The 18,604-nt window shown below is 41.7% G+C and overlaps 3 protein-coding genes across 4 annotated transcripts; 1 reads left to right on the forward strand and 2 right to left on the reverse strand.

Moving 5' to 3' along the window:
• Window positions 1–2,096: 2,096 nt before the first annotated feature.
• On the reverse strand, window positions 2,097–9,938 carry LOC126405692 (RNA-binding protein with serine-rich domain 1-like). 2 transcript variants are annotated; one of them, XM_050069555.1, is made up of 7 exons: window positions 9,652–9,938; window positions 5,533–5,679; window positions 3,580–3,765; window positions 3,369–3,474; window positions 2,901–3,054; window positions 2,666–2,807; window positions 2,097–2,544 (listed from the first exon to the last, which is right to left on the reverse strand). In XM_050069555.1, exons 1-7 carry the CDS (start codon window positions 9,795–9,797, stop codon window positions 2,439–2,441), a joined length of 987 nt encoding a protein of 328 aa, XP_049925512.1. In that variant the 5' UTR covers window positions 9,798–9,938; the 3' UTR covers window positions 2,097–2,438. The 2 variants fall into 2 exon arrangements, with proteins under 2 accessions (XP_049925512.1, XP_049925513.1); XM_050069556.1 differs by lacking the exon at window positions 9,652–9,938 and adding an exon at window positions 7,154–7,275.
• A 236-nt stretch (window positions 9,939–10,174) lies between these two features.
• LOC126405690 (uncharacterized) lies at window positions 10,175–12,557 on the forward strand. Its single transcript, XM_050069554.1, has 2 exons — window positions 10,175–10,575; window positions 11,127–12,557. Exons 1-2 carry the CDS (start codon window positions 10,534–10,536, stop codon window positions 12,081–12,083), a joined length of 999 nt encoding a protein of 332 aa, XP_049925511.1. The 5' UTR covers window positions 10,175–10,533; the 3' UTR covers window positions 12,084–12,557.
• Window positions 12,204–18,187, reverse strand: LOC126405687 (cytochrome P450 2K1-like). Its single transcript, XM_050069551.1, has 9 exons — window positions 17,805–18,187; window positions 17,035–17,197; window positions 16,206–16,361; window positions 15,952–16,112; window positions 14,300–14,479; window positions 13,998–14,139; window positions 13,121–13,305; window positions 12,900–13,041; window positions 12,204–12,811 (listed from the first exon to the last, which is right to left on the reverse strand). Exons 1-9 carry the CDS (start codon window positions 18,003–18,005, stop codon window positions 12,621–12,623), a joined length of 1,521 nt encoding a protein of 506 aa, XP_049925508.1. The 5' UTR covers window positions 18,006–18,187; the 3' UTR covers window positions 12,204–12,620.
• Window positions 18,188–18,604: the final 417 nt, after the last annotated feature.

Genomic DNA, 18,604 nt, shown 5'->3' on the forward strand with positions numbered 1-18,604 from the left:
GTCTTGTGTCTGTGTTTCTCTGGAGGGAGACCTCCAGCGGTCATTGTGATGGTTGGAGACGCGCTCAGGACACTCCCAGACACAGTCATGCTTTCTTGTACCTCAAGTTTTGTTTTGTTTTTTTGTCACTGATATTTTAACGACCTGAACGTTGTCAGAATTTTAGAAATACTAAAGGCATTTATCCAAAAGCCAAAATCTGTCATGTCACCAGCCAAATTCAGAAAAATGTTCTGAGAAATGAAATAAAACTAAATTCTGTATTTTGTGGTCTTGTGCCAGGTAGATAGTTGTGATATAAGTTATTATTAAATTCCTCTCTTTTTGCCTGAAACACACGAATGATCTAAGAAAACATGACACACAGGTGTTTTCACTCACACCTGATTGGACCTGGGCTCAGATTGAACGTGGGCGGAGCTAATATTGGGATGAATCCATGAGCCAATTAAAATGGTAGGGGGAGACCGGGGTTGGTTGACACACAGGGGGTGCGTTCAGAATTGCAAACTTTTTCTTTGTACTTTTAATAGGTACTGTAGCTGCCCCTAGTTGATGAAATGCAAGAAACATTTTTTTTTTAATTCTGTGTATAGGCTACACATTTTCACAATTAAGAATGTAAGAATCACTCAAGGCTTGTGACAATAAAAATGAAAATTAAAATGTTAAAGAAAAATAGCCATTATTCATTTCTGTAAAAAAAAAATTGCCAGAGCCACAGGGAGCCAATGGAGAGGTGTTACTTCTAATTAGTAGTAATTAGGGATCTATATTTTTTATATAAGATTTGAAAGTGTGATGAGTGATGGTAGCTGGCTAACATAATTTCATCACAAGGTTGGGTCGACTGTGAGCAGGGTTAGTTCACACACTTATGTTAGAGTGTGTAAAATTACCAACTGTAACTGTAAGTGTACTGTAAGAGATTAAAACTATTTTTGAAAGATTATTTTTTTGAATGGTTAGTGGCAAATGTAGCGAGACATTCCTAATGATAGACTGCTTAAAAATTGGTGCCACAAACCCCCTGATAGGGCTGGTTGGCACAAAAGCAAAACATGACTTTTTTTTTTTATTTTGTGTGTGTGTTTTCATTAAAACTTATTGATTCATAGCTGACACATTAGCCTTTCATTTGCTGCTGGTTAGAGTATTCTCAAATAAATTATACCAAAAAGTACGGAGGAAAATGAGAAGTGTGCCCACCAACCCTGGTCTTCCATACGTGTTAAATTGTCCCACTCTAACAGGTGCAACGAAACTCACAGGAGACTGAGGGAAATGTCAGTCATACACACTTTGCACATGCTCATACAGTCCTTTAAAAAATAGTCTTATTAGCCAAAAATGATGTGTGTGTGAAACCCAGTGTGTAATATGTGAAATTAAGAATGTAATCTTGTGCAACACCTCAGAGTAGTCAATGGCATCTCTGTAGCACTGAGCTCAGGAGTGGACATGACAGGTACAAGACTGGATGTAAACCAGTTAAAAAAGCTGAAACACTGGAAGCTACAGAAATTTAAGGACGTATGAAATTATGTGCAGCTATCTCGCATTCCTGTTTCTATGCACACCGCCAGCTTTATGCCTCCCCTTCTATAATTGATTGAGAATACATTAAAGGGGTGTTGTTGTTTTTGTGCTGACTGCTCCCGTAGTGCCACCTGCCAATAATAATTTAAAAAAAGTTATTTTTCCTTTAGAAAAAACGCTTCCCTTAGACCTCATTTCTTTATCCAGTAAATGATGCTTAGGAAGAGGAATGTGCTGTCACAGCTGCAGTGGGGCAACAATGTGCAGCCTCCTACTGTACTTTAGGTTCAGTAGGTACCATCACTCAACACAGACTTTCAAATCTTATATCAAACTATAGCTGATTCCTTTGCCTATTAACCAGAACACTTCAATATCTCTATCCCCGTTTTATAATAAATTTAGTCCACAGAGCAGGTATTAGAAACCTAATGACCAGAGTATGATTACAGTGTTGCTGCTGAGCTGTGAGCACATTGCTGCATATCTCTTTGTTCATATTCATTTTAAAGTATGGCAGCCAAATTAAACATTAACTGACTGTTACACAGGGAACGCCTGTTTCAGCATTTTTATTTTTCAAAATGTCTAAAAATTCCAAACAGGGTAAAAAGAAGTCACACTTAAAAAGAAATATTTGTAGATCTCTGTGAAAGAGAAACTCTGCTCAAAACACGATCAACCCTAACACAAAATATGAAAAGAGACTCACATTTGCACAAATAGAAAAAAAAGAAAAGAAAAACATTTCCACTTTCTACATGCAGGCAGATGTTGACGTTGGCTACAGTGCAGATGATTACACTTCTGGTGAGTCCATGAGGTCTGGAAAGCTAGATCTCCAGCTGATCTGGTGTCAGAGAAGAGATCACTTCTTATCAGGAGGCAGGAAATCTCGTCTATCTGGAGGAGTTGGAGCTGGAACGAGAGCGGTGACGCCTGCGACCAGGAGATCTGGAGCGAGAGCGGCGGCGTACTGGGGACCGCCTCCTTGGAGAGCGGGACCTACAGGGGAGGGAATGAGCAGACTTAATGCTCTGTACCAAAGAACATACATATATATATGCGTTCACGTGATCGTGTGAAAGTCAAATGTAGATGGACTGATTGAAATCATCCAACGTACCTTCTCCTCATGCGTGGTGGACTGCGACGCCACATATGTTGTGGTGGAGGCATTCTGCGAGGGGGAGAAGGTCTGCGAGGTGGAGGACGCACTCGCTGAGTTAGCACAGCAGATGCGGTGATTTCTTGTCCATCAATCTGACCTGTCAATAACAGTTATCACAGAGATTTATTCAACCAGTGTGCCTAGAGTAATGGTGTGACACAGAGGCAGTTAAGGACAAACGCTGGCCTACCTCCGTCCATGTGTTTCAGGGCCTTCTGGGCCTCCTCAGGACTCTCAAACTCCACGTAAGCGTAGCCCCTGGACAGGTGTGGGTGGACTCTGTCCATCGGCATTTCGACCATTTTGATTTTTCCATAAGTGGAAAAGATCTCCTGGATGTGGTCCTGTGCAAAGAGGAAATACAGTATGCTTATTAGAACCATTTGGTTATCTCTGGAGGAATGTTGTTGATGTAAAAAAAAATCGAGTCTGCTTTTTTCAAGAAGATTGTACCCAGTGACATACAGAATTGTGCAATCAACCTTTACTTCATAGTAAGTGAAAGCAAAACACTTTCCACAATTCCATTTTGGTCCTAGAGATTATGAATGCAGTATCCTTGTCTATCTTATGTGATGTTTCTGAGGTAGAGCTATGACCTTAAATCATGTTTTATCATGTGTTCTCCTATAAAAAGCTCAACAATTTCTCAGCTGACCTTGGTGACATTCCTGGTCAGCCGCCCTAAGTGAACTTTAGTTGGTTTTGGGCTGGGGCTTCTTTTCCTTCGCTCCTTATCATCTCCTCTCTTCTGTGTTTTGGACCTGCAGAATCACAAACAAAGCAGCAATTCATTTCATCATGACTTAAACAAGTGAAAAAAATACAAGACATCACTGTGAATAAACATTTTGTAGCTGGTGACTTACGCTGAGCGGGAACGGCGGCGGTTGTCGTGGCGTCTACGGCTGGGGCTGGGGGAGCCTGAGGAGCTGGAAGAGGAGGAGGAACGAGAGCTTGAAGAACCAGAGCGGCTGGAGCCAGATGAGCTGGAGCCACTTGAGGAACCTGAGCTGGAGCCGGAGCTGCTGCTTGAAGTAGAGCTCGATCTGGACCTGGTCATGGTAAAAAAAAAACCAAAATAAAACATGTTAGGTAACAAAATATACATATTTACTGGTACAGTGTGTAACTTCTAGGGGGATTTAGTGGCATCTAGTGATGAGGATTGCAGATTGCAACAAGATGTTCATTGTTTAGGAGGTTTTTCCTGGGAGCCAAAAAATCCACAGAGGTCTTCTCCTCTCCAAAATAATTTATTTTAAACAGATAAAAACACTTAATAAAGTCTTTTCACATTAAAAAAACACAGTGTTTTTCAACGCCCTTATAGTGGAGGGGCTGCTGCTATGGTGGCTGACACAAAAACATGAATGTCCCAACTAGAGCCAGTGTTTGGTTTGTCTGTTCTGGGCTACTGTAGAAACATGGTTGTGAAATATGGCTGTCTCCTCTGTAGATATAAACGGCTCGCACTAAGGAAATGAAAACACAACAGTTCTTAATATTGGGTAATTATACACAAAAGAAACATTATTATATAATCCTAATAATCCTACACACTGGACCTTTAAAGGGATAGTGCACCCAAAAATGAAAATTCAGCCATTATCTACTCACCCATATGCCGACGGAGGCCCTGGTGAAGCTTTAGAGTGCTCACATCCCTTGCGGAGATCGGCGGGTGGAGCGGCTAGCACACCTAATGGTAGACGGCGCCCCAGACTAACGTCCAAGAACACAGAATTGAATCCACAAAGTATCTCCATACTGCTCATCCATAGTGATCCAAGTCTGCTGTAGCCGCGACATAAAAAGTTGTTTTGAAAAACATCATATGAACTCTGTTTTTAGCCTCATTGTAGCCCGTAGCTCTGACTGCTTCTCTGTGCCTCATTGTAGCCCGTAGCTCTGACTGCTTCTCTGTGCTCCGCGTTCACGTGTGCGTGCACTCAGGCTGATCGGTGATCTCTGAAGAGCAGCAGTCTCGTCAGTACTGATGTCCAGATTCTCAAGTGCAGACATCGCCAATTCCCAGTCTGAGCAGCAAAGACTTTCCTCATCCGTTGGCATTGCTTTGCATTTGAAACAACTACACCATCAGGTTTCCAGTGCTCGACTCCGGTATTCTGCAGCTGGCTGAGGGTTAGGCTCATGAGCTGCGGCGGCTGCTTCGTCCAGTAGCCTGAGTTCCGTCCGTATACTCGGGCTCAAACAAATACGGCTCAACAAAGAAATGCTGTTCCTCCTCAATTTCAAAGTCTTCAGACATGTTGGGCTGTCCTTTGCTAAAAGACCGTAGTGCAAATTATCTTTTAGCTACTGTGGTTACTGTTGTTTCCCCGTGCGGTGCACGTGTCACGTGATGTAAACACGGGTGAGCAAAGCTCATGTTTTCGCTGGTCTCGCGCAGGCGCGCACACGTGAGCGCGGAGCACAGAGAAGCAGTCAGAGCTACAGGCTACAGTGAGGCTAAAAACAGAGTTCATATGATGTTTTTCGAAACAACTTTTTATGTCGTGGCTGCAGCACACTTGGATCACTACGGATGAACAGTATGGAGATACTTTGTGGATTCAATTTTGTGTTCTTGGACGTTAGTCTGGGGCGCCGTCTGCCATTAGGTGTGCTAGCCACTCCCCCCTTGGATCTCCGCAAGGGATGTGAGGACTCTAAAGCTTCACCAGGGCCTCCGTCGGCATATGGGTGAGTAGATAATAGCTGAATTTTCATTTTTGGGTGCACTATCCCTTTAAGAATGGTGTTGTCACTAATATAAACACTAATAATAATCACATAAAGAGGGAACTAAGAAAACAAACCTGCTGCTGCTACTGCCAGTAGAGGCACTGCGACGTTTCCTTGCTTTGTCCCGTCCTCTGTCCTTGTCTCCTTCCTTGGTGCCAGTCTTTTCTTTGCCTCTGTCTTTTGTTTTCTCCTCCTCCTTTCGCTTCGTGGGTGATGGTGCCCTAAAGTCAGAGGCAAGCTTCTGTTACTTTGCGAACAGATAAGTTGTGAATAGTGTGAGGCTGTAACTAACAATTTACGTTAATGTACACTACAAAAAAATGGAAACTGCATGACAGAATTCCCAAGAGCCCAATTTAAGTCCCAATTTTAGTCTTCAAATTGCTATTTTTTAATTAATTTTAATTCAAATTAATGAATATTTTCTAAGACAGGAGATGAATCCTCCACACCAGACTCACCAATCACAACAAACAAACCATACAACAAAATAATACCACAACATACATGTTCAAAATAACAATAATTACACAAACGGCTATAAAACCAGCTTTAAAATGTTACAAAATATCCTTTGTTGACCTGAATGTATCCTATCTATTGTTAAGTTAACTGAAGGAGCATGCACTACATCCTCTTGAAGCTTGGTCCATGCTTTTACTGTACTAGTGTGACAGAATTTGTGTCTTTTCAGAGAAACACCTGAGTGGAAATAATCTTCCCTCCCTAAAGTTCCCTCTTAAATTAGATATATTATTCCAAGGGTGGGTAACAGGCTTAGACGAAATATATATTCTGTGAAAAAGCTCATTGATCTCCATAATGTCCCCTCTGTGTCTCCTGTGGGCTAGAGTTTATGTAATTATCTTAATATCTCCTCATATAACATCTCTGTCAAACCTGGAATTAGTTTAGTAGCTGTCCTCTGAACTTTATCAATTTTTTAACAATTCATTTTATTTAAATTTGTCTCATCAACAGAGCAAAAACCCTCAAATATTTAAACTATTATGACACAAAACAGGTTTCTACAAACTTCTGAGAAGCTGGAACCAACAATGATTGAGATTTCTGGCTGATAAATGACTGTGATGATTAATCACTTATCAAAATTGTTGGCCACATTTTTTTTGTCAAAGTTTATTGTCTTAGAATTTAAATAAGTGTAACTCCTTCTTCAACACATGAACATGATAAAGCAATGTGCCTGTGAGAACAAATATTACAGAGGATTTACAGCCAAAAAGGGAGTATGTAACTAAAGAAACTGAGGTACTAAGAGTGTAAACCTCTCGCTCAGAGTAAGCACAGATCCTAACCAGGGTTAAACCGCCTCAATGTTGCAAGAACTGTCGGTATTTGCATTTTAAAATTCTCGGTGGTTTTAATGTTACTGTATTATGAATGCGAGAAAGATCTTACATTGTTACTATTATCACAGAACCATCTCAAACCATTAAACTTTACAGCCAACAACGGCACTCTCGGACAGAATCCCGCCGCCATTGATTTTCATTCAACTGACTCCTCAAAACAAGGCGCTCGTAGCCACGGGGGCTGCTGTTTAATCGACTACCGTTCTATTTTTAAGTGCACATAAGGTTAAAAAAACAAGTCACGGTTTTTGGTATGTGATAAAATATGTAGTTAAATTAAAACCAGTTTGACTGCAATCAAATAAAAGGCTAAACTTACATGTTTTTCAAAAGAGGTGATTTCGTTTCAACCACTTGCGCCCTGAAGAACCGTCGCTTAGTGATGACGCTGTAGCGGAAGTGACGTACACACCTGAGCCAACTCATTTGTTTATTTATGTTGTTGATTAAAAAAAATGTGAGTTTACGCGTGTGTGGTCGTAATACTACATCATAGCTATGCTAGGTTGAAACATTTAATAATGTTACGTGAAATGATTTAAACACCAGTCAATCTTCCCTCTTGTCGACAAGGTGAGCGTTTCACTTTATGAGTTACCGTTACTATGCTAGCTGTTACCGTTAGCTAACGTTAGCCCAGCTAGCACTGCTGAGCGAAATATTTTCAACCAGTCCTGTAAAACTTTTTTAATCTGGAGAAAAGCGTAACGTTAATCACGGTCTTGTGCGTCATTCATGTAGTCACAACCAGTCACGTTAGCCATCTCGCATTGTTAGCAATTAATCAAGCAAATAAATTCGACGACAGAATTATTAAGCAGCTGTTGAGATTTTAGGTAACGATAGTTTTTGATACGTGGATCAGTGACGCTAAATATCTTATAAACTCGTTGTTTAACTGAAATACGTCGGTACTGTGTTATAGCAAGAGTGCTACATGATATAACAATAATTCTTGAGAATTGTTTTTATTTTTATTTTTCAATTAGGCTGGGCAATACATTTTAAAAGACCAGAGTCTTGACTAATAAACCTTGTAATGGGTCAACCTCCCAGTGATAGTCCTAGTACTAGTCTAGATGGAAATAGGGGTCCACGCGCACCCCCCGGATTTTTTTGTGGCACCTGATTTTTCTTAATCCTTCGAGTGTCTATTTTCGGATTTTCCAGGTACCAAACTGAAATAATTTCCCAAAGGCTTAATTTTTAACCCTTTATTGTACCTATCCCCAACCGGAAAAAGAAAAACAAGATATAGAAAGTGGTGTAACTTTTGAAGTTAACAACATACAGAGACCAAAAAAAACACACGTTTCCATACAATTCTGACCCAAGGAATTCAATGGAATGATTATTTTCCTTTTTTTCATGCACCTAGGGTGAAAAAAATTCCACCACCTGTTTTTTTTAATCATTTAAGTGTCTATTTTAAGATTATAGTAGCTAGCAGACTGAAATAATGTCCCATGGGGTTTATTTTTAACAGTTTATTACACCTATACCGAATCCAAAGAAATTGAAAATAGCTTAGCTTTTGAAGTAAACAACACAGAGAGACAAATGAACACATTTTCCCATACAATTCTGTATTTTCCTTTTTCATGCGCATAAAGTGATTTTTTTTCACTACCTGTTTTTCCTTAACTATTTAAGTGTCTATTTTAAAATTATACATAGAAGACTAAAATATAGGCTATTGTCCCCTAGGGTTATTTTTAACAGTTTATACTATCTTGCACCTGAAGAAATTGAAAATAGCTTTGCTTTTGAAGTAAACATGTTCTATACAATTCAGACTCAAGGAATTCAATAAAATGGGTAGGCCTAGCCTACTAATAACATTTCAAACCATACTGACTATTTCTGGGAGGGAGGGGGACAAACAAAAAGAAAAATACAGAAAAGGGCCAAATTCTGTAGGTGACTGAACATCAACTGCCAACTTTGGCGTTGGTCGGGACAGTGGGCCTGCACCTTGCGACTGTAAGATGGTTGTCTCACACTGCTCTCTCTTTTGGAAAAAAGTAAGCATTTGACCCTTTTATTAAGATATTTAGTCATGGACAAGCCTCCACGTAATTTTCCTATACAGTTTTATCATACAGAAATGGAGTCTGCATGGATTTTCTTGACTAGCTAGTGATGGTAGCTAGTTAGTTAGCTAGTGCTAATGTTTACTCTTTTTTCAGGCTGATTGAATAGGCCTATACTTACTAACCATGGGAAAAAGCACAAACTGTAACACAGCTGAAGTGCCTCAAAAGAAGATTCAATCCCTATCATGTATTTTACATGTCCCAACTCTTTCTGAGTATGGTCATTTTACCAGACTTGGCGCATGCAAGGGAGGGCACAGCGAGAGGCTATCATATCTACCACAGTATTCGTGATATGAGACTCTGTGAACCAGCCACATCGCCATACCGTATGAAGGATATTTGTGACCAGATACCATTGACATTAGAGGGATTGTCTTTGGATGAAACTGGCTATCATCAAAATTGCTACAAAAGCTTTACAGGGAAATTGGGTGGTTTAAAAGTGTCAAAGTCCTCTATATCTGGTGAATCATCATCAATAAAGGACTCCCTACGCCGGCTCAAATCTCTGTCAGATTCATCTGAAGGGACTCAGTGTTCCTTCTTGTTTCAAAATCAGTGCATTTTCTGTGACAAAATAAAAACCAAGGTCAAGGGTAAAACTGAAAAACTTACAAAGTTTCAGAGTTGTAAACACAAGGAACCGGCTGTTAATGTAAGTGTTAGTGTTAACTATTTGTATTATATGATTCTTCTAGAGACTAACAGCCGAACTCACAGAGTCCCTGTGGAGTGAGAGACCATGGGCCGGCTGGATGAAGCCGCCAAACACAAGGTGGTGGAGCTGCGGAAGGCTGGTCTCAGTTTCCGTAAGATCAAAGCTGTGCTCGAGCTGGAGAACATCAAGGTGTCTGCCCAGGCCATCTACCTGTTCCTGAGGGAGTTTCAAGGGAGGCCGCCAGGGAGGGTTAGACCCATAGAGGCTGGAAGCAGCACATCACCTGCACAGGTGCAGCCTCGAGCCGGGCCAATACAAGAGAGCTGGAGTAACGTCCATCTTCAAAATCTTCTGCGGGAGGCATCTCACCATGCCGGCTTTACAGCAGCTGCAAATTTTGCCAAACAGACGTCCACAAATCCAGATACTGGGGCAAAGCCATCCGGGTCCGGGGAGAGCAGTGGAGGCAGCAGGCCGGAACAGCAGCAGGAGGGAGATAAGGAAGAAAATGACATCCAGATTGTTAGTGTCACCTCCCTTGCACAGAGCAGCCAACAAAGAGGTCCCCAGTCCACTGTAACAAGAGCAGAGGCGAGTGCTGTGTCTTCCACACAAACAGCTTCTGCGGCATCCATGAGGAGGAGAGTTACGCCTTCTCCGGCCATCAATTCAATGCTGGCAGCTCGAAAGAGGCTCTTGGATAAAGCGCTGTCACACAGGATGAAGGTAAAATCATTTGTCCCATGTGTTACAATCCCATTTTTGGGTTTGTAATTATCGTCTACAATAGCAAACAATGTGTTATATGTTGAATACCATAAGAATCAAATCATCTGTCAGTCTTAACTTACATACATTGTTTTTCAACAGTCGTTCCACCAGGTGGCATCATTGTTGAGGAGAGATCACTCTAGTGTTCAAGGTGCTGATTTGAGAAGTGCGATGCCACAACCACCTGAAACTTACGATCTGACGAATGAAAAGGTGAGAGAAGAGCAACCCTGATCCTGGCCTTTATTCACATTGACTAAATTGTGTCTCAGCCCTTTTTTGATAACAGACATCAGTTAATTCTGGTGATCAGGCCACCGCGCAGATTGAGTCCAAGGTTATGTTTGTATAATGAATCCCTTACACCAGTTGATGGTACCAGATAGTATTCCAGCACCTAGCTACTATGACAAAACTCATTGGTTTATGGACTCCTGTTTTGAGGCCTCAAGTTTGGCATTTCGGCCATTGCCATCTTGTTTTTTTGGAGCCAGAATGAGCATATTTGAACGAGAGGGTTGTTCCTCCCCATATGGAATGCTGTGCGCCAGGAGTTGAACTTTATCTCAGGACGCAGCCCAAATGCCCTGAAAAACAAGCATTTCGGAACACTTGCGTGCCATGATGGCATTGCTCGTGCCTTCTGCGCGTCTATATTGAAATCAGTTAATTTGAGGGTGCAAAAAATGTGGCATATGTACGAGCCCTAAGATTGTAATCTAACTTTTTTATTGTTTCCTTCATATTTTTGTTTTGTTGCACAGACTGTTATGGAAGGCCAGTCCGGTGGAAGCAGTGCCCCCAGGCGTTTCCTCACACAGAGACCAGGTCTGTCTGTCCGTTCTCTTCACCCTCCCCCTCGGGTCGGCATTCGTCTTCCTAACCGGTCACCGGTACCTTTAACATCCTCAGCTCCTGGGGTTGCCGTCATCCGTCTGCAGACCCCTGGAGGCCAGGGCGCCACTCGTAGTGAGGGGAACCCGAGCCCCCAGCAGGCAGTCCAGGACACGGGAGGGAGAGGCGGCCTACAGGAACAGATTCAGACCCTGGGCTCTGAAGTGCGCAGCTTGGGTCAGGCAGTGAAGATGCTGGTGGAGCAGCAGTGCTGCCTGGAGAGGGAGCAGGCGCAGCAGACGCACATTCAGAAGCAGATCCTCAGCACTCTACAGAGCCTCGCTGCCAAATTGGGACGTTGTAGCGTTGTCCAGCAGCAGCACAACAAAACTCCATCACCCTCTGGTTTGCCAACAGCGTCTGCATCTACCTCTTTCAGCCAAGACACCTTCAACTTCAGTCAAGGCACTTATACTCAGTGCAGCCAAACTCAGCCAAGCTACAACTCCTTAGAGAGTTTAGAAAACGTAGAGGCCTTTAAACTGCCAGGACTGAGCCCTTCAAGCATGAACGGGTTTCCGCCATGTAGCAACGCTGATAACCTCACACTTACTCACACTCCCCCTCAAACACAACAATATGCAGCGGCGTACCCACAGCAAAACAGTCAAACACTCATGCCACCCTACACACAGTCCTACGTCCCCACATACAGCCAGTCACATTCTCAGACTTTCAGAGCATCAGAAAGTAAAACTTCAGATTACCCAAGCAGCTGCTCAGCAAGGACTCTCCAGGACTGCAGCGTGTCCACACAGCCGGTGATGAACTCTAACCATTCTTCACAGGATCAGCAGATCAATATTATCAAAGTGGAAGGACCTTAAAGGCCTTCACATGCTACACAGTGTTTTGGGACCATAAGGGCTCGGATGTGCTTTTTTTAGGGTCATTTTAGAGTAGTTATTTAAGAGACTCATGTTTTTACAATGAACATATACTGTAAATTTCTTAAATTAATTAATTTAATTACATTTTAACAGAGTACAAACAGCAATAGGATGCAGTGCTTTAGTAATAATGTGTTTATGATTTGTCTTTAGTACAGGCAGCCATTACAAAATTAGAGAAAATGATTATGTGCAGGCACTTTGTCATTTTTTTGTCACACCTGTTTGTTATTTTGTATCTATTATTTTTGTATCATTAGGACTGGCATTACAGACTGTTAGTTTTCATAACTCTATGCTAACTGATAAAAAAAAAACAACAACCAATAAACAGATGTTATTGATCCAAAGCAAGTTCCCATCTCAGTGTGTAAGGCAGTGTGTTAGAGGCTAACGTATTATTTGTACAAATGCGTACAGCTAAAGCTTACTAAAGGTGCAATTCATCTCATGAAGAGCTGCAGTTTAACAGGATTATTTGACCCTGCTGACGGCACACAGCTCATAAGGTAACGGGTTGAGAGTGAAGCCCACAGCTGGTGTCAGATCCAGTTCATCCTCTGTGACTCCAGGTGGAGGAGTGAAACGAAAGCGCTGGAGGAGGGAGGTGAAGAAGAGGAAGAGCTCCATCCGAGCCAGGCTTTCTCCCAGACACGCCCTGCGACCTGTGAGATAACAAATTGAGTGATCTGAAAACTGCAATTGGCATCAACTAGAGGTGTTAGATAGGCTTGTTTAGCTGAGCTTGCTAACCTGCAGAGAAAGGCATGAAGGCATCTCTCTTGACAAGCATCCCATTCTTGTCCAAGAAATGGGCGGGATTAAAAGTGCGAGGGGTCTCCCACTCATTTTCATCCCACAGAACAGACGTTAAAAGAGGAAACACAATGGTCCCCTTGAGAAAAAAAGGTCTTTCGTAATTATAATGTTTCAGCATGCATGAACAGACTTCTTTCAATCAGTCCGCTCTTTACCTTTTTAATAAAATAGCCCTGGAAGGTCACATCTGTGCTGGTTAGGTGAGGGATAGCGATAGGAAGGACATTGGCCAGTCTCTGTATCTCGTGGATGACAGCGTCAGTGTAGGGCAGGTTCATCCTGTCCTCTGCCCGAACCTGACGGCCTCCGATCACCCTGCTCAGCTCCTCCTGGACTTTGGCTGGAAAATGCAGGAGGACACAATGGCTAAAAAACAAAGCAGCAGTAAAGTACTATAGAAATCCAGCATGATTGCATCTCACCTAAGTCGAACAAACAGGTCATAAGATAAGATAAACTTCACATGTCACAGCAGCTCAAAGCACAGACAGAAAATGGAGGGTGACAATGTAAGACTGATTTCAATGCCTTTATTTTAAATGTCAGACCAGCTGGGGTAAAACTTAGGAAATTAAGTTTTTCTCATTTATATCTGAAGTTCTCATGTTGCATAAAGTGTCAATGAAGTTCTTTTTCCAGGTGTACATATGCAGCAGTATACGCTCCTGTCTGCAAGTCAGGTCAATTAACCAGGAGATCAGAGTCATTGAGGTCATAGTAATTAATTATTAACTAGTGGATATTCAGGGTATAACAGGGTAAATACATAAAGCTTCTAGATGACTTCAATAAAAAAAATAAACATAAGCCAAGGAGCAAACAAGCTGCATTGTGACCACCCGTCTGTCTGCACAACTGCACAACAAATTTCAGACCATATATTAAATCCTAGTCTTTTCAAAACCATTTCTGTCTGCTTTTAGGGTCTACCACTCCACTGCAAAAACTATTTCAGCTTCAACTATGATGTAAAGCACCCCTGTTGGGGACTGCACCTGAGTGCAACAGGTCTGATACAAGCATATTACTTACTTTGTATTTGAGGATACTTGGCCATGAATAACAGAGCCCATCTCAGTGTAGTTCCTGTAGTATCAGTACCAGCCGAAAAGAGGTTGGCAGTAGTTGACACAAGGTTGTCTGTGTTGTAGAATGAGTCCATAATCCCTGAATCCTTATGAAAAGGTAAAAAGTTAAATGTGTTTATTTTAATTGGAAAGGAGCTCTGACCATTTTTCATCTTTCAGATATTAGCATCAATTAAGTCATAAAAATGTGAATAGAAGTTATTAGATTTCAACCTAGTATTAATATATTACACTAGATTTAAATACCTCTAGCTTCTGTTTATGGGCCAGGTAGGAGTCCACAAATCCTCTGCACATCTGAACATTTAAAGTTTGTTGTGAATGTTTGATCAGCCGCTTTATTTGTTCTCTATTATCAGCAGCACTCTTCCTGAGACGCGCCCTGTTGCTCACCCATTTGGTCATCCAGGGGAACATGTTGGTCAACTGTTGTTTGAAAAAAAAAAAAGAAAGGAAGGATTAAACACACTTTCAACCTGTTTGTTTGTTTTCTGGAAGTATTTGAATGAACAAAGAATACTATCATGGTTGGTAATATAGGGCAACAGGACTGGACCAAAGGTCAACCAGTTGTAGACAGCAGGGTGAAATTGGTACTGGCTTGCAGGCAGAGAGTCCAAATGGCGGGTAGGTAACAGGCAGACGAAACAAAGTGTTGCAACATTTTGGCATTGTCCAGACGTACATGGGCAGGTGTAAAAAGTCCCCACAAGGAGTATTATGAAAAAGTCTTAATCTAAATGAAAACCCCAAAACACAATTGAAGTGCTGCCAAGAGCACGCCAAACCAACAGGCAGCAAGATAATCCTCACTCTAAAGGCATGCAAAGAAGAAGACTAAAATGTTGGCCACTCAGAAGCCTGAAAATGCCACCTCATTAGTGACGCATAACAAGGAAAGTAACGGAGCGCACTCTTGACGCTACAAAGTACCAAGTACCAAGTTTCTAAAAATCTTTACTCTGGACAAAGTTTTACAGAAGGTCCATTATCAGTTACCTAAAATGCAATTTGTATGTGGACAAAAGGGCAAAATGCTGAGAAAATATAGGCCTATGAGGATCTGACAATGGAACAAAGGAAATGGACTGGTATATGGAGGGTGGCTGACGAGGGAATGAGATGAGGAAGTGGGTTGGTTGAAGGGGTTGTGAGGTGACCAGGGACTAAGTGACTAAGGGCAACTAGTGGATGGTCTGGGAAGTTAAAACTCATTTATACTCAACATTAGATACAGTGACGGACGGAGGTTTCAGTCCGTAAGCTTCTGGATATGGAAGAAACAGAGCAGTACCACTGGAGATCATGGAGGCAGTGTGCCATAGTTCAAGCAAGGTATGACCATAGGAGACAACAAAGAAATTTAAATAATGGTGGAACAGAATAAATCGCTAATACATAGGCCTAGCGAAAAGAATTCTCCTTCCTCATGTATTGGCCTCACAGACCATCACTGTCTACAATGCTGCCTCCATTAAAAGGTGCATTATTACGACCCCCTCCACCGTCACCTCATTTGTTGATGTCTTAAGCTGTTGACTCTGAATCAGTTGTATCTACGCCAATATAAATGACAAATGGAAGTATGAGGGCAATGAAGTTTGCAACGTTTTCAACAGACGGATCTATTTTCATATATAAAGGGAGTATAAATGAGCCTTAAGAGGATGGTATACGGCCTGAGCAGAGGCTGGAGACAAGGGCAGAGAGCCAGGCCAAGCAAAATAAAGCCAATCAGCTAGAAAGTCCCCATGACAAATTCAATACACAAACAACTCAGTATATAATATGAAAGAAGAATGAAAGGTCCACATCCATACTAATAGACCCATGAGTTTGTAATATGCGTTACATCCTACAAAACGTACATCTTATGGTTAGTTTAGACAAAGTGGTACCTGCACTGACGGAGAGCCTGTAAGTCGAAGGTTGATATTGGCCCGGTCTATCATACGTGTAAACTCTGTATCACTGTATTCAAATCTGTTGCCATAGACAATTGCACAGATGATATTGGAAACTGCACAATTTATTGGCTCTGCGGGACTGAAGGGTTTACCTGCAACAAAAACAGAAACACTGAATGAGTTGAGTAAAACAACAAACAATATGTATTTACTGAAGACATAATACAATGGAGAGGAAGAGTTACCTTCATGCTTTTCAAACACGTTGAACAGATACTGAGTCTCCTCAATGATTTTCTCCTCTATCGTTTTTTTGCCCATCCCATAGTCTCTCAGGTTGCTCAGAGCAAAACGCCTCATTTCTTTCCACGACTCCCCGTTGGCAAATAAGATTCCTTTATCTGAAGTGAAATCAAGTACATACATTGTGTCAAAATATAATTTGTGCCGCATGAAATATTACAACAGCAAATGTTTCATAGTGTCACCTGCTCTTTTCTGTATGACCAGTCACTCAGCCTGCACTCATCCTACCTCCCAGCCAATCACCTGTCTATACTTTTCCTGCTCCTGCCTTTCCACCACGCCCACCTCATGAAGTCAACTCAGTTCACCTGTTCCTCATTACTCCCAGCTAGAACATATACCCCAGCCTCTCGTCACTTGTTGCCAGATCGTTCTTCACCACTCATGCAAGGCTCTCGAGCACATTATTCCGGACTGATTTCCTGTTGCCGACCCCGCCTGTGTCTGACCTGCCTGCTTCATCTGATTCCCAGTAAACACCTCAGCCTTCTGTCCCGGACCACAGGACCTCCTTTCACGCCCTTGGTTCCTGTGCTTGGCATTTTCATACGACGACGACGACGACGACGACGAACATCAGCTTGTTAGCATGCTAATGTTAGTATTTAGCTCAAAGCACAGCTGTGCCTATGTACAGCCTGACACGGCAGCTAATGTGGCTGCAGATTGTTAACCTTATTTAACATCACTTAATCAAATGCGTATGTGTCATCTTGATAAATGAATACTATGAGTGATTGTGACTAAAATCTGCGTCTGTATACTTACGTTCTGAGATAGTTAAGTCATTGAATGAGTGAGCAACATATCTGTCTCCAAACTCCACAGCATGGTTGACCAGTGCCTCCTTCAGTGTCTTGTATCCCGCCAGGATTACAACTTTCTTGGGTCCGAAATACAACGTGAACACCGATCCATATTTCTTGGAAAGCTATAAAACACGAAATAATGTTTTGATCAATGCAACTTTGAAAAAAGCCAGAATATTATGACATTATTTAAAGTGTTACTGCCCCAAACCAGGTCCCTTAAGTTATCTACACGTGCTTATGCACACACCATCAGTGTTTTCATCAGGACGAGGGACAATTATTTCAGCATGTAGTACACAAGCGCACGTTTCAACACCTTGGCAGTGCCTTTGCAAAAGAAACAATATGATTTCTCCTCCTCAATACACCACACCATAGTTTTTTGAAACTTTATAACACAAGAAAGACCAGCTGCACATTCCACAGATTGAAAGCAATGGAAGTGTTTTCACCAGATGGTAGGTAAATGGCCCCTTCTATCTGATCAGTTTTTAAAAGGAACAGGTTCCTGTTTCAGTGTCAAATGCACATTAATGCATTTAACAAGCTGGAATTAACAGGTGTGTTGCTTAAGCAAAGCTATTAACAGAAGGAAAGAGAAGGTTAGTCTAGCGATAGCTTTTTGGGATTGGAGCAGGGAATGTCAACTTAACATGCTATGAATTCCAAGCAGCTTTTGAACACTAGTGTATATTGCCAATTTAGTTTCCTGTATAATTTACATACCTTGAACAGCGTACTGTGGAGTGACTTCAGATCCAGCTGCAGCAAATTGCCCAACACAGGCAGTGGCCTGGGTCCTGGAGGCTCCTTTCTTTCATGGTCAAAGTTGGAGAAAAATACATACAAGACAAGTAGAATCAAAACAGTGCCCAGTACAGAGGTAATACTGGCGGACTCCAGAAAAAAGCTGCCCATATCAGCCATACTTTCAACAAAGTCAGAGACAATATTTTTGTGTTATATGTTGTGTGAGTATTGGATTAAAGCCCCATCAAGTCTATTTAATCTTCTTGAATCCCAGATCAAGGCGTGAAGCAAATGCACTAAAGGAGGGAGAAGAGGAGCGTGACTTTGGCCAGACTCTGTGAAAAATATGTTGTGATACTGGTCCTTTGGTTAATAAACAACTATTAAATCCACTGTGACACCCAGTCCAAAGGTTTGCAAGTAAGTATAAAACTTAATATAAAATAAGAACTTGTGAAACAAAGTTAATGACTGACTGGTACAGGTACTGCTCTGTCTGCTGACATTGTATGACATGTACATAAATAATATATAATGTACGCCTGAAAGACGCCAGATTGTCTCTGGCATTGAACCAAGTATTTCAGCATTCTTGTCATTTAAACTTCCTGATCCTGCCTGCCCCCGACCTGGCTCTTTGTGTGGCTGTTTTGACCTCTACCTGTTTTTGTTTTTGTTTTAGATTTTTGGACTTTTTATTCACCTAACTGTCATCTGTCTTATAGGTTTCTGTGTATTCTGCTTCAGTCAGCGTTTCACTTATTTACTTAAATGGA

This window comes from Epinephelus moara, chromosome 18 (genome assembly GCF_006386435.1).
Source record: "Epinephelus moara isolate mb chromosome 18, YSFRI_EMoa_1.0, whole genome shotgun sequence".
NCBI classification, from domain to species: domain Eukaryota; kingdom Metazoa; phylum Chordata; class Actinopteri; order Perciformes; family Serranidae; genus Epinephelus; species Epinephelus moara.